Source organism: Lissotriton helveticus, chromosome 12, assembly GCF_964261635.1.
Source record: "Lissotriton helveticus chromosome 12, aLisHel1.1, whole genome shotgun sequence".
Taxonomy (NCBI): Eukaryota; Metazoa; Chordata; class Amphibia; order Caudata; family Salamandridae; genus Lissotriton; species Lissotriton helveticus.
Genome location: NC_136073.1, coordinates 818534887 through 818550555, shown reverse-complemented (window position 1 = coordinate 818550555; position 15669 = coordinate 818534887). Strand labels below are relative to the sequence as shown.

Sequence of the window (15669 nt, the reverse complement as noted above, 5' to 3'; positions counted from 1 at the left end):
TCCATAGCCCTTCTCTCTCATACATTTCATTTGTTTTAAAGTGCTGGTAAAGTCTGGCTTTACTAATCAACTCAACTATCCACTTTAAATACAGATCTGTTCTTTGCAGCAGGCATATTAACCCTCTGTGTTACTTTATGGCAATTCGAAACTGCCACTAAACAAAACTCCGCATCCCTCTTTTTAGCAGGAACATTCATCACGAGTCATCTTGACATCTTTATTGCTGCCTGAAATCTGGTATAAGGAACTCCGCATCAACTGATTTTAATTCTTCAGGTCAACTGACCGCTCTATGGCCGACCCTGGCTACCTTTGTGCCAACTACACTGTACTCTGCTGGGGAGAAGGCCCTTTGCTGCCAGGGTATAGCCCGTTCAAAATCATAAACACATTTTTTAAATCGCAAACACCTCTCTTCACTTTTTACACCATCATCTAAAAATGCTTTCCTTTGTGCCAAATCGAGTCTTTTCCTATATCTCTTTGCCAGCAGACATTTGAGCGAGAGTACGTAGTAGCATGCAATGTACCCTTTTTTAAGCTGTGTTTAAGTTAGTTTTGCAGTTTTTCTTTCTGATTTATGTAAAAGTGCAAACAGTTCCGTCCGTACTTTGTGACATACGCAGACCAACATGAAAACACTGCATATTCGCATCAGCCTGAACAGAAAAACATTGTCTCCTAAGATCTACTCGCTAATATGAAGTCTTATCCGGCAAAAGATATATATCAAAAGCGTAGGACGCGTGGGGGTCAATGCAGACTAATTCCCAGCAAAAGTGCCCAGTGGGTTAATGCACTCACTGCTGAAATGTGTGCCTAACCTGCAAGTCGCACATCTCCAAACACGGCACCCCACCAGGCTCGGGCATACATCCCGCACAGACCATACCTTTAGTACAATTGAGGTGGGTACCAGCAGCACCTATTATTGTAGCGCTTGGACAGCCCAAGCCTTGAGCGCTTTATAAGACACGATATTAGTATAAGATTGGCAGACAAATTCCACCTACCTTCAGAGAGCTGTGCTCGCAATCAAAGCTCAGCAGCAAATGCAGTGAAGACAGCATGCAGAGATGCACAACAGCCCAGAGGCTACGCATTGTGTTCGGTGGTATCCTCACTGAATTAGCCCGACACAGTGATGCATATCAAAATATAAATAGCAGCAACAATATTAGAACACGATATGAAACATGCTATGTCGGGAACCGAACCCTGCTATGCAAAGCGCCGGAGCGCATCGTCCCAGACCCCGAGGCTACAGGAGGGGGGCGGGAACGGGGACACCAACAGGGGGAGGAAAAAAAATAGAGTATTGCCCGTCAGTATCTGGAGGAATATAAAGGCGGTCGAACTTGTTTAAAATTGGCCTGTTTAAAGATATGAATTAAATCTGATTTTCTAGGGGTTTCTAGTTAAATTTCATTTTCAAGAACCCCAGCTGCCCTTTGTAGAAAATAGTCCATTGTGCTGGTGACTGGTGCGGCGTGGACCACCGCCGCCGTTTTGCCCTTGCTCATTTTACCCACTCCCGGGCCTTTAATATCTGTTAATGCGAGCCTTCCCTTATTGTCAATACCCCGTCAAGTCAGGTCAGGGTTTAGAATAGGCACAGTGACTGGTAGATATATGCAAAGTCAAAACAAACTCTATTTCTGGAGCGATAACTTCCGATCCACTATGCCCACTGAACGAACCTGCATTAACGATGACTTGAGAGCGTCCCAAACAGTGCCACGATATATATCAGAACTCACCCTCTGATGAAGTTCATCTTTGCAGGGGTGTTAATAATGTGGCCCAGCTGGGCCTCCTAGGACGGGCTAAAACAGGCATGTCTTGGCCCGGGCCAAGCATGGGCACGCACCTCGCAGCGGGAAGCCTCGGGCCGTAATATGGCGCTCCTGCGCCCGTCGAGCCTTGTGGCCCCTCCTCGCAGGTCCGGGGCAGGGACTCTCGCCAAAGTGCGCTGTACTGTGGAGAAACAAGGGCTCCCTGTCCATTATCATGGTTTAATAGAGCTTACATTGCTAATGATTTCTTGGCAATAGGGAAGAGGACTATCATTACGAAACGAACGGATCAATAAACGCTTTTGTCACACAAATGATGTTTTCAGAGAAGAAATATTCAGTGAAAGGGAAAACGAACACTCGAGGCATCTTCTGAAAAGTGCCCCAGTGAAGACAGCATGCAGAGATGCACAGGGGCAGGAATGGACAGCGCATCTGAAATCACTTTCAGTGAAAGGGGAGGGAACGGGAAAAAACGTAACTCCGCCCAGGGAAAAAATCTCGGGAACGCCCCCGAATCTGGTCCGGCCTTGACGGACAGATCCGGCACCCAATGGCTAGCCTCCATTTATGGAGCTAGCCAATGAGAGCCGGGGGACGTTCCCGAAGTCCTTATTGTCAACAAAGGATTTCACCTGCGCCGAAAAGCTGCGCAGAGCGCAGCCTTCGGCAGGCGAAACCCAAAAAGTGTGTTTATAAATTAATACATTTAATTATTTGATACACGTTTAATTTGATGAGCTAATGAGCTGTAAAATTGTATTTTAATATTTCTGCGATAATAAACCGTTTATATTTAAATTATAAAAAATAATAAAAGTTATTACATGTTCCTATATTTTTACCATATGGAGCTCTCTACTTCAGGAGGTATTCAGTTGCTAGTAATAACTTGACTCTCCTAAATTCTGTTGCAGAAATCTTCACCTCATTTGAGGGATGGAGAAATGAAAGTCTACACTTAGGTTTAAATCTACATTCCGCAATGGTGAACAGCAAAAGGGTGGAGAGTTACCTCTAGGCAAGTAAATCTAAATGTGTATGTTCACATTTGTGAATCAGGCTCTTTCATTGCACCGCTTATAAAAAAATATTTTATACTTCACGCATCCCAAGGGAAAATAGAGCATGCCCTTTCTGAAAGGAAGTTGTGCTTCTTAAAATGTTGTAATATTAAGAGTCGCACTTCCTATTCCAAATGATGAGGAAATGTTCAGTAATTCTATGGTGAAGCGTATTAAAAGGAACGTCACTGTGCAGAACTCAATTGTTACCCCAACCACCGACCTCTTTGCCAACCCCTATTTAAGGGAGATTTTTTTCTCCTCCGATGCACAAGTTTGCTATAAAAGAGCCCTTCCGAACACAACTTAGTCCGCGTTCTACACTGGCAGGTGCAGCTGGACAGAAGAAACCTCGAATGAAACAATAAATGAACCAACCTCTTCAACAGTGGCTTACATCCTCGGTTATTGAAAGCATTGCTCTCTGAAAACAACTAGCTTAGTGAGTGGCCATTTGAAATTGTAACTTTTCCTGTTCACTTAGTCATAGTCGCCTATTTTAAATTCAGGCCGATTCACAAATTCGCTCAACGTAGTTTGAAAGGAAAATTTGCGGTCGCTTGGGGTCATATTCCCTTTAGCCAGAAGGACCGCCAAAGATGGACAGACAGACTGTCGGAAATACGCTACATTTGCTGCCATCGGGAAGATCTACCCAACCCACACCCCCTCTAAATTGCACGCCTAACCATAGCTCTGAGCGACAACACGAGAACAGTAATTATGTTTATCTACAGCATCCAATAAGGAGACGTTCCAAGAGTAATTGCAACACCTATGAACGCAAACAAGAAACCCATTCCATACTTTCCCGGACCCATTTCTTTATTTATATTTTTGGGCACCAAAGCATTGGCAGCGGCATGGCTTGAACCAGTTCTGCAAACACCAACACCACAGACCTTGGATTACACCTTTTATATTTACACCATCAACCAAACAGGACACCATTCGTAAACGCTGCGAACATGCAGATAACATTTGAGAGCACTAACCACGTCCTCGCTCCAGAGACACTTACTTGATCTGGCCCAGAGCAGGTTGTATTCTGAGACGGGATAACTTTCATGTTCCAGGGCAGGTCTCGGATCAGGAAGCGCGCCCTTCGAATGCCGACGAAAGATTCTATTTGCAAACCCTTCCAGCTTCTGACGAGCAGACGGAGCCCCCGCACCCTGCACACCTACAAAGTCACTGTAGGTGGTCATCGGTGAACAATTGTTCTTTTTTTTCAAACCGTGCCAAAGAGGAAGGTACCGTTCTAAAACAAGCTTGAGCAAAGCGATTGCAAATGTCGAACTTCCTGTTTGTCACATGAGCAAAACCACGACGGCAGTTTCCTTTATTACTAAGTTAGGGAAGGGAACCACTCACCTGGACTTCCTCGGCCGGCGGACAAAATTACTGGCATGGAACGCTCCTCATGAAGGACTGCATGACACGGCCCTGGCTGTAGACGGACGGCTGAGACCCACGGAGAAGGTGACCCGACACGAGGGAAGGAGCAGTCGCACGGGGATGCACGGGACAAAGGTGCAGGGGACATGGTGATTTCTACTACGGGGGGGGAGGGCCTGTGCTCGGGAGCCTCGGGGCGGTTGATCAATGCAGGCTGCTTCCTCCTTCCGGCTCTCTCCGCCTCCTCCTGCGATGACGCGGAAGGGGGCTCGGCCGGCTGGGCCAATCCCAGCGCGGCCCGGGCTTGAAGGCGGGCGCTGCTTCCTCCTCTCACTCGGGGCCGCGGCGGTGAATACACGGAGCAATGCCGGGTGGGCACCGGCCTTAAATCTAAATATTAAGCGAGGTGGGCACTCGCTCGGGGTACCACAACAGCGGCAAGGTCCCTGGCAGGGTAGGCACCTGCCAGCGGACAAAATAATCGAAAATCAGGTGCCGGCAATGCCGGACCAGATTCGGGGGCGTTCCCGGCTTTTGGCTGACGTATCATGACGTAGCCAAAAGCCAAAGATTCTCGGGAACGCCCCCGTGTCTGGTCCGGCATTGACGGACGCCTCTCTGTTCCAATGGCTAGCCTCCATTTATGGAGCTAGCCAATGAAGCAGAGAGGCGTGTTCAAGTCACCCATACTAGAAACTACAGATTTCTCTGGAGGAGGAGCCTAACGGCTCCGCCCCCCAGCGAAACCTAAAAAAGGGGGGCCTAATCGATTTTGTCAATATCCAACTTACCGTTTGAATGTTAAGAATGTAGTTGGAGGTCACTATCAAGAGATAAATGCGTTATCTGTAAAGATAATTCACCACCATGGGTGGTTTTTGGGTAGAGGGACTGATCCATTCAAAATGTTACCCCCCCCCCCCCCAACTCTGTACACGACTTCTTTTGGAGTATTGTGTATGCTAATTTATCAACTGTGGATATCCTGAAAACCTGGCATGGATTCAGACCAACACAGGAGGACACTGCAATCAAAGCTTGTTGTAACAGTACCTCCCCTTGATGATGAAGGTGCATGGTCGAGGGTTTGTTATTCTACAGTGGGCCCTCCCATTGGCGACAAGGGGCAGATTGAGGGGTGAGAATGTAATGAAGGTGTGGGATCCTTATAGCTCGAGTAGGAGAAGATGGCGGGAAACAAAAGCCACCATTGCCGGTCTTTAGTGTTTTGGTGAAAAATCCCTGAAGGCACATTCCCTCCAGGGCTGCAGTGACAGATCGCCTGTTTGGGACTTCGAACCTGATCCGCTTACTCCCTCAACAATGCCTCGCCTTGTTTCACCTCAGCGCGTGGTGACATACAACACCTTGTATCTTTGCCAACTCGTTCCTGCTGCAAACTGATTCCTTACATCCTTCCACCCACTGTCTCGAAACTAAGCAACGGTTGCAGATTAAATGCCAGGAACCACATACTCCCCCAACAAAATTGCTCCGCACCAGAGGAGTAAACTAATTAAGTTTAGCATGAGGAAATATGGTTTTCTTTGTGTGCAAGTAATAGAGCTCTCTTACTCCTAAAAATATAGAACTACCTTTTGGGTTTCACAGCTGACTGATGAGAAGGAGGGTTAACACCTTGAATGCTATGGGGATTTTTCCCCTGTGCTGGAAATCCATGAACATCATTATTCACGGCGAGCTGGGCTCGTCATCAGCGTAGCAGGAGGCTACTGCATGACGAGCCCAGCTCGTCATGAGCGTGGAAGGGGTTAACTAACTGGTCTTTCTTGCCAGACAGCGTTGGTCTCCCCCAACAAGGTCGTTCACCGAGTCCCAATAATCCAGACAACACTTACTGGATTGGAAGAGTAAACGTAGAAGTTTATTAGCTTCTTTTTACTAACAAATACTCATTATCTGGTTCATTTTGCACTCTACATTTCAGGTGACAGCCTAATCCATTTCTGCTGAGGAATGTTCACAACTAGACATTCCATCTATACCAGGTGACCATTCTATCCTGGTACCACCCAACAATACATTCAGTCAGGCATACCAGGCTGCTATTCAGCAGAAGCCATACACTTGAGGTAGTCATACCTAACTAATTTCTGTACAACACCCCGCATACCATATGGTCATATGCACTAATATGGAAGAATAAAGGGTTCAGGAGGGTAGCAAGAGTTTAAATATACTCCTCGCTACCTTTTTGTCCTGCATGGAGGGGTGGTGAGGGCGAGTTCAGTCCTATGCCCACATGGCACCAGTCCCTCAGAGTCACTCTTTTGCTTCCGAAGCCTTTGAGGATGAACTCTCTCTGGTGAACACCCTGCTAAGATTCTGGCCTTCCAATGGCCCCTGCAGAGTGGGGCCCACGTAAGGGGGCTGATGCAGAGGCTGCTGGACCCTAAGCAAAGCTGTATTTGGTTACATTTTGAGTCCTTTCCCATCTCTTGGCAATGGGGGCTGTTCCTAATGCTTTTAGCAGCAATTTACACCATTCCGCTAGTAGCCCTCGGAGGTTGTTCAATAGCACCTCAATGTACAGAAGGCCTGCTCTGGCCAGAAGATACCTATATTTTATAGCTACACCACCCAGACCACATGACCTGCATAGTAATAACAAATTTTACAGCTGTTCATCTCCCATCAGAAATGTGAGGCCAACAGTGTTTTTTCTACGTGAAGATAAAAACAAAAAAGTCTACACACAACAACAGATCTCTAAGGAACTCAAATTGCTGGATCAATCATAAGTCCACAAGCAGGTACCTAGCGCTGTGGTCCACCAAACACAAAACTCCGTAACTCGCCCCTCCCCAATGTTATTCCAGCTGTAATCTGCCTCAGACACTGCCTATCCCCACTATTGTCATGTCTCGTTGTAGTGATGTACCGTCGAGAGAAAACCTTCAGCTGCCACAAGGCAGCAATAATGAGTTACATTAAAAAGGAGAAAACAGGTAAAATGGCATAATAAACAAAACAGCGCCAAGAAAACGTAAAACGTTAAAAGTTTAAGCTTCATACAATATAAAAAAAAAAAAACAGAGCAATGCAAAAGTCCAAAAGGCTTTTGTCCATTAAGATCCTGAATAGAAAAAGCCACTGGTCCTGCCAGGAAAGAGACAAACTACAATATTGTGTTGGAAAATGAACTGAAAAGGATGGAATCAAAGGTTTCAGTGCTAACGTCCACTACTACTGGTGTCTCAGCAAGTATACTAGAAACCTTCTATATTTAGGATAGAGAGAATAAAAAAATAACATCACCTCACGTTTTTACGTCTCTGCCACTTACCTCAGTTGTCAGGGTCTTCTTGAAGGTGCCTGGGCCTGAAAGAAGAACACAAGTGTAAGGACAATGACAACAATTACTAAATGCTTCACGTTTAGTTACACAAAAACAGCTAAGCATTATATTCTTAGTAGCCATTCTTCAATTCTGAAAGCTTCTCGTACACTCAAAACTCAGAAGCACATGCCCGATAAAGAAACTGCTACAGCCCCTAACGTGATCTAAATGTAAGAGATATTGGCCGTTTTGTGCTCCTTTTGTGTGCTTTAATTGCAGGCTGAGAGCAAGGAGGGTGGGTAACCCAATAAACCCTTGCGGGCTTGGGCAGATAATATATTAACAAAGGATGCCAGCAAGGGATTTTATTTACAATTAATATGCAGCAAAGTGAATCTGTATTTCTAGTTTAAGATTCAGACTGAAAGCATCAGTCGCTGTATACATTCGAGTATTCGATGCCTATTCAGAGAAGAGGGTCTAGCTACCACACTAGCTAATGAAAAGAAGAAAAGTAACAAAGGGACGTTTTTATATAAAAAAATATTATTATTTACTTGCGTATAAAATCATAAGGGTTCTTAATCAGTCGTGAGCATTAATCAGACAATGCATTTCTAATGTACAAGGAATACATCAATTTCTCCTGTAATACAATAGAAAAAAGTCCACACTGGTACAAAGAAAACAATGACTTCTAATCTGATAAAAGTAAGTCACAGGAAGCAGATGTCATACTAGCAGAAATGGACGTGAAAGTCGACGTTTCAGTCTTAACGTTTTATTTCACAAGACCTTCATCAGGACGGATAATTATAACATCTAACGATGACCCTTGGGTAGTGAACTATGGATAACCAACTTCAAAGTGTATCTATGTCGTTGGTGTATAATTCTCTCTGGGAAGGTGTACAACGCACTCCTTTATATCTCGAAGCGTCTTTTTAATCAGGGGATATAGTCCTTCTCTTTTTATTCACAGAGAAATTTGTCTGTGAACAGCTGTTCCTGACCGTGACTACGCCGGCAGAAACCTTCTCATATTGCGAACGTGGAACTCATGCTGCTTCGGCAGTCTAACAACAAATTTCTCTGAATAAAAAGAGGACTATTTCCCGTGATTAAAAAGACGCGTCAAGCTATAAAGGAGTGCGTTGTACACCCTCCCAGAGAGAATTATACACCAACGACATAGATACACTTTGAAGTTGGCTATCCATAGTTCACTACCCAAGGGTCATCGTTAGATGTTATAATTATCCGTCCTGAAGGTCTTGTGAAATAAAACGTTAAGACCGAAACGTCGACTTTCACGTCCATTTCTGCTAGTAAGACATCTTGTCTGATTAATGCTCACGACTGATTCAGAACCCTTATGATTTTATACGAAAGAAAATAATAATATTTTTTTATATAAAAACGTCCCTTTGTTGCTTTTCTTCTTTTCATTAGATAGTGTGGTAGCTAGACCCTCTTCTCTGAAGAGGCATCGAATACTCGAATGTATACAGCGACTGATGCTTTCAGTCTGAATCTTAAACTAGAAATACAGATTCACTTTGCTGCATATTAGTTGTAAATAAAATCCCTTGCTGGCATCCTTTGTTTATATATTAATTGCAGGCTGGCAACTTTGTGGCAGAGCATACTAAAAGGCACATCTGGGTCTAATGTTTGCTTTTTCTCTGCGAAGAGAAGGTCTCTCTCATCCAAGAGGCAGAGAAAAGTCCTGTGACCTCAACGGAAGCCAATGGGCCAAAGCAGATACATGCAGTATGAAGCACATGCTATTCCACCTCACCTGTGTCTATTAGATTGGCACACCTACTGCCACCAGCAAGTTAGTCTCCACTCAATGAAAGCATGTAGTAAGACTGCACGCATCACACTCCAATCTTATCACATAGGGCATCCAAACACACTGATCCACCGCTATCACCTGAGAACACCTTGGCGCACTTCCATAGTACACAAGGGTCAGTACAAATGCTAAATAACAGAACCTTCTACATACACAGAGATCTGTGGATAGGAACACTAAAGTGACCCCCCTTATTGCATGCCAACATTAAAAGGACAAAGTTACCAATTGTGTTGTATAAGACCACCTTAATGACTTTCCAAAATCAAACAATGTGCTAACAAAAGGGACATACTAGCTCTTTTGGGAACCTTGTTTTTTCCATACATATATCCAGTTTCCATATGGAATACAGAGTTGCCTTGCCCTTGCTTGTCTCTCTTGCTTATGCCAGTCACTGGGGATGGCCTGTTTTTAAATTTACGTTTTTCTTTTTTCAACATAAACAGTTAAAGCGACATTACACTTCACAGCTGACCAGCACAACACAATAATACACAGCTACGCAAACAGGTGTCTTCTCGTCCTTTTTCTCCCTGTGCCTGCATATTAGAATTTATAACGTGGTACACCACAAAGACTGAGAAAGCCTGTTGAGGCGGTAGTGACCTCACAGTTTTCGCACAAAAGCATCAAAGAAGGCTACAGAAACAAAACCTCGCCACATCAACATTACGGCTCTCGCTTGAAGACTGACAGATATTATTGTCCTAATGTGAAGTATAAGCACGCTATGTTCTGAATGATTACATTTATAAGGTCTTTAACGGAAGCAGGACTTCTCACTGTGTTCCCATCACTGTCAAGTTGGGAAAGAAATACTGGAAAACTACTGGAGTTCAAAGAACATGAGTTGTCATTGCATGCAAGACCGATCAGATGGTATGGAATAAGAGATACCCCAGGATTGCCGCAGCCAATGAAAGTTAACTGTGCTAAATGTGAGAAGGCTGGCATGTTCATGGCGACAAGAAAAGGCTGCTTGTACCATCTGGTATTTAGTTGATGACCGAGCAAATGGTGTCAAAGTTATCATTGCCATTGACTATGCGAGCTGCGATCGAGCCTCCGTATCCAAGGACCCTACTACGGTCCAGCGTAGAGATCCCCTCGGCCGCTTCCCCGGGTTTAAACACTCGCTACCAGCGCAACACGCGACTGGATCAACTGCATCCAACTGACTACAGTCGGCCTACAGCCATCGTTCTCTACCAACACACTCTCCTGGACTCCGCTGTAACAGTCAGCAGCCCCATTGGTTGTACTATCACCAGCAGGCTGAATCACCTTGTCTGACAAGAAAATTTATTGAGACAAGAAATATGTATTGTCCTAGATTTAAAGTACACAGGCATGAATTTTTTACTGTCCTGAAGATGATCCCTTTATTTTTGACATAGGAATCGAAACGCCGATCTTTACACCATATGCATATTATTATACTGTATAGTTTTACTATGCAATGGTGTCTCCATCTTACATGAGTCTAATACGAGGATATGTTTTTAAACTTCTTCGTGTGGCCTGAAAAGTGTCCCCAATCCTTTGTTTGTCGAATTGTGGTAGGAGGACCCAGGTGGAGTCCCACTTCTATTATTTTGAATGTTTGGGGACGCTTTGTGCTTTAGGATTGCCCTTCATCCTGCGTGGGCTCTGTAACCTGGACTCTCGCCCTGAGAGCTTGCTGCTGTTTGGATTCTAGCCCTCGCCGGACCCGCTGCGCGGGTCCCGCTTCGTGTGTGAGGACTGCTGGGCTCCATAGGACTCTGGTTTTGGAGCGGGTGTGGAGCGAAGGGGAAGAGCTGCAGGGCTGCGAGCGACTGCAGGGACTCCAACTACCAGGAGTCCCTGCCTGGCCAATTGTGCACACCTGGACCGCTCTCCCTGCAAGCCCCGCCCCCAGCGAACGGATCTTTGAAAACCCCACCTGCTTCCTGCTCTGGTGGGACGCTTTGTGCTTTAGGATTGCCCTTCATCCTGCGTGGGCTCTGTAACCTGGACTCTCGCCCTGAGAGCTTGCTGCTGTTTGGATTCTACCCCTCGCCGGACCCGCTGCGCGGGTCCCGCTTTGTGTGTGAGGACTGCTGGGCTCCATAGGACTCTGGTTTTGGAGCGGGTGTGGAGCGAAGGGGAAGAGCTGCAGGGCTGCGAGCGACTGCAGGGACTCCAACTACCAGGAGTCCCTGCCTGGCCAATTGTGCACACCTGGCCCGCTCTCCCTGCAAGCCCCGCCTCCAGCGCGTCACCCTCTCTATAACTTTGACATCGTCTACCGCTGCGCGGGAGCGCCCGGGGCAAAGGGCGGGCTCTCCGAGGCCCTCATAGGCCGGATAAGGCCGGGCTGGGCCTACTCTCTTCAGTTTATTGTTTGTATACTGGAGTACTATTTCTTTTTTTTTTACTATCTCCTTTTAAGTCTCGTACCCATAGCTTCTTGTTATGCCGTCCCCGGCCACGGAGGGCACGCCAATGAAGCTGGGGGGAGTTAAAAATGGGACTTTAGATAATTATTTCCCTCGGGCTGTGGGAGATGGAGACAAGGAAAGCACCTTGACCAAGCGCAGGGCGGAGCGTAGACGTTCCATTGAAAACCTGAAAAATAGGCCCCTTGGAGATAACTCTATATCACTTAGCGAGGACCCATCCTCACTGGACGACGTCCCCCTTTTGCTGAGGGATTGTACCAATAACCCTATTGAATCAACCACTAACGTTACCCCCCCATTAGCCCAAGTTGTGTGACTGTTGATCTAATTACCCAGCCCCCACCTGCCATTAAAGCCAGGAAAGCTAAACCTAAGCCAACTCTTGTGCAAGGGGTACACGGCCCCCCACCTAACAAACGCAGGAGGAAGTCGAGGGGTGGCCAGGGAAAAACTAAAACTAAAATTCCTCACTCTGATTTTGGGAGAACTTCAAAACCCCCCCCCAACCACTGAGAGGTTATTGGAAGATGTACATATAACACCCCCCGAAATGGCTACCATTACTACCGATGTGGCTGATGCCACGGTAAATAATGTTACCAATGTTCCTCTTTCTGTTGTCCCGCTAGGAAATTTGGAATTTTTGCTTAGGTCACTGTTATTGCCGATTAGTGAGAGCATTAAAAAGGTTGAGATTAGACTCACTATCCTGGAGGCCACATTAAGTAGCATGAAATCTTCGGTTAGCCCCCAGGGTAGATCTTTCGAGACTAATCCCCCTCCCATTGTCCCTCCCAATTTCCCTAACACGACAGTTAGTTTGGTACCCCCCTTAACGACCACTGGTATTCCCCCCCCACAACCCCTTATGGCTAATTTAGCCCCAGCTCATCCACGAAAACCTAATATCTCACCCTCACCTGTAGGCCTAGCTCCCCCTATGTCAATCACTGGCAGCATTGCTCCCCCACCCTCAGTGGAGCCTGCTCCTAGACCCCGTAGACCCAATCTCCCTCCAGAGGCAAATGATTTTATGGTAATTATGGCCGGTGTTCCCCCACTTGAAGTGGGCGAAGGCGAGAACTTTTGCTCACTGAAAAGCAAGGTTATCAAGTGGTTGAATTGGAACAGACCCCTTCCGGCCCATTTTAACAATGAAATCATCATGGTGAGAAGGGTACCTTGGGTGGGTAAAACAAATAAATCTATAATAGGGGATTGTATCCTGGTGAGTTTTCGAGACGCTGGGACTGTTACCCATATATGTCATGGGAAGAATAGATCCCTCGAATCTACAATCCAGACTCTACAAGTGTCGTTTTTCTTCCCTCCTACCCCTACGTATCTCGATCAAGCCCACGACAACTGGACGAGGGTCGTCCGGAGGGGTAGACACCATGATTTTAAAGTTCGGCCAGTTTTTCATCGTCCGGTGACACCCTTCCATGACTTCAATCGATTTAGCTGCCTGAACGGACTCGAGGGGGTTGATTGACATATGGTCAGATATACCAACACAAGGGGATATGTATGTCCAGGCGTTGTAAATACAGGGGGTTCAATATTGGAACCTGGGCAGCAAAGCCCGCGGGCACAGCAAATTTCACCTAGTAGGGCTAGGGGGACGGAGGCAAATGAGATCATGGTTATAGCTACTGAGCCTATAATGGGAGGAAATGGGTTGGAACCCGGTCAGGTGGAGACTGTAGAACGAATTGGGCTCAGTGGGGGAATAGAGCATGTTCATGACGTAATGAGAGCTATTTCCTGGAATATAGCAGGCTTGGCAGCCAAATTTAACAACAAAGAGTGGCGCAACTATATTAGCAACTTTCATATAATTAGCCTCCAGGAGACATGGGCCCTTGATAATAGCAACTTCCATATTCAGGGGTATAAATGTTTCTTCGTCCCGGCGCAAAAAACGAGATCGGGGAGAGCCATGGGAGGACTATCTATATATGTAGATCTAAACCTTCCGGGCAGCTGGTCCATTACGGACTGGAATTCACATGCTATACAAGCAGCACGGTTTAATGGGAAGGGGCTAAGACTAACTGTTTTCAATATCTACAACAATGGGGTAGGGGGAGACCATACCTCATTTGTAGGAGAACTGGATGACAGATTGGGTCAGGAAATTATAGCTAGGAAAGCGGGACAGGTACCTGCTCTACTGGTCATGGGAGACTTTAACTGTCACCTATGCTCGGCATTGGTCCCAATAGATGCAGAATGGTCTCATTGCCCCGTAGAGAAAGGGCCGCATTTCTCCCATACGCCGGATGGTCTAGCTTTTAGTAAACTCCTTCTCAACCACGATCTAGAGCACACTATTAATATGATGGGTGTGCAGAGCGATGGCAGCCTACCACCAACATTTAAGGGTAGAGGATGCTCCTCTTTTATTGAATACATTTTAGTTTCTAGACTTTTAATAAACAGAGTCCTCAGCGTAGAGATAGAATGGAGCACTTTTAGTGACCACAATCCCCTTGTATTGGGGTTGCTGCATCTGGCGGGTCCAAGAAGCAGATACCAAGGCACAATCACTGAGAAGGTAACAGACCAGGGAAGGAGACTAAGGTGGTCCAAAATAGACGGGGAAACCTTCTATAAATCCTTGGACTCTGGTAAACCCGCCATGGATGACTGTTTAGACATGGGTGTACAAGGTCCTCGGTTGCTTGAAGCATTTGGCCAGATTGCTGACCTTATAGACGGTCTATTAAAAACTAGCGCGCCCATAAGGAACCAGTGTAACCCACGTTGGTTTGATAGAGATTGCTCAAAGGCTTTGAGGGAGCTCAAAAGCAGCCTCAAAAACAAACCAAGGGATATCCTACAAATTGCTATGTGTAGGAACAAATATAAGAGGGAGACTGAGAGGAGGAAATTAGCTCTACAGGGAGAAGCGTGGGCAGACCTAAGAGAAGCGGGGGAAAATAGGGACATGGCCGGGTTCTGGAAAATTATCAATCAACCAACTTTCCAGGAATGTAATGCCCCGGAGATAGGATCAAACATCCTACCAGAACAATGGGTCTCTCATTACAAGGGGCTGTACAATCACGAGCCAGGAACAACTGAAGAGCATGCAGGAACCTCACACCAGGGCACTACAGTAGTGTTTTCCATTAAGGAGATCACTGCTGGAATAGAGGGCTTGACAAAAAACAAAGCCCCTGGCCCGGACGGAATCACACAATGATTTGATACTGAGCTGTGTAAAACTGTTGGGCCCCCATAATGACTAGGGTCATAAATACCGCCATTACTTGTGGTTTGCCGCCGTCCTGGTCAAAGGCCATAATCGTCCCTATTTTTAAGAAGGGTAAAAGGGACGATCCCCAGTGTTATCGCCCGATTTCCTTGATTGATGTGTCTGCCAAACTCCTGGGAAGGGCGATCCTCAATAGATTGTCCGAGTGGACCGAGGAAAATAACATCTTTTCGGACACTCAGTATGGATTCAGGACGGGGAGGTCCACCAGTGACCAATGCCTGAACCTCTATACAGACCCTCCAGCTTATCGCGATTTCGCGATTCACGAAAAAAATCGCGAAATCGCGGGACTAGCGCGATTGCCGCGATATTTACATTTGTGGCCGCGATATTGTAAAAGTTTCTACTGGGAGACAGCAAAACACATAAATCTTCATTTACTGGCTGTGCGCGCACACACGTCATTCCGTGCTGCCGTCCAATATCTGCTTCCTCCTGGCCAAGCTGTGAAAGGCGATCAAGCAGAACAATGCGTGTACAGCTCTCACAGTCTCTTTTTTTTTCTCAGAAAGAGCCTGTTGAAAATCGGAGCCT

The 15669-nt window shown here is 46.1% G+C and overlaps 1 protein-coding gene across 2 annotated transcripts in view; it reads right to left on the bottom strand.

Annotated features, from left to right (window-relative positions):
* Positions 1–15669, bottom strand: part of PIP5K1A (phosphatidylinositol-4-phosphate 5-kinase type 1 alpha) — a 153472-nt gene that overhangs the window by 87161 nt on the left and 50642 nt on the right. For both annotated transcript variants that reach the window (XM_078670106.1, XM_078670105.1), the window contains exon 2: positions 7569–7603. In XM_078670106.1, the coding sequence (XP_078526232.1) occupies positions 7569–7603 (35 nt within the window). The remainder of the gene's footprint in view (positions 1–7568; positions 7604–15669) is intronic.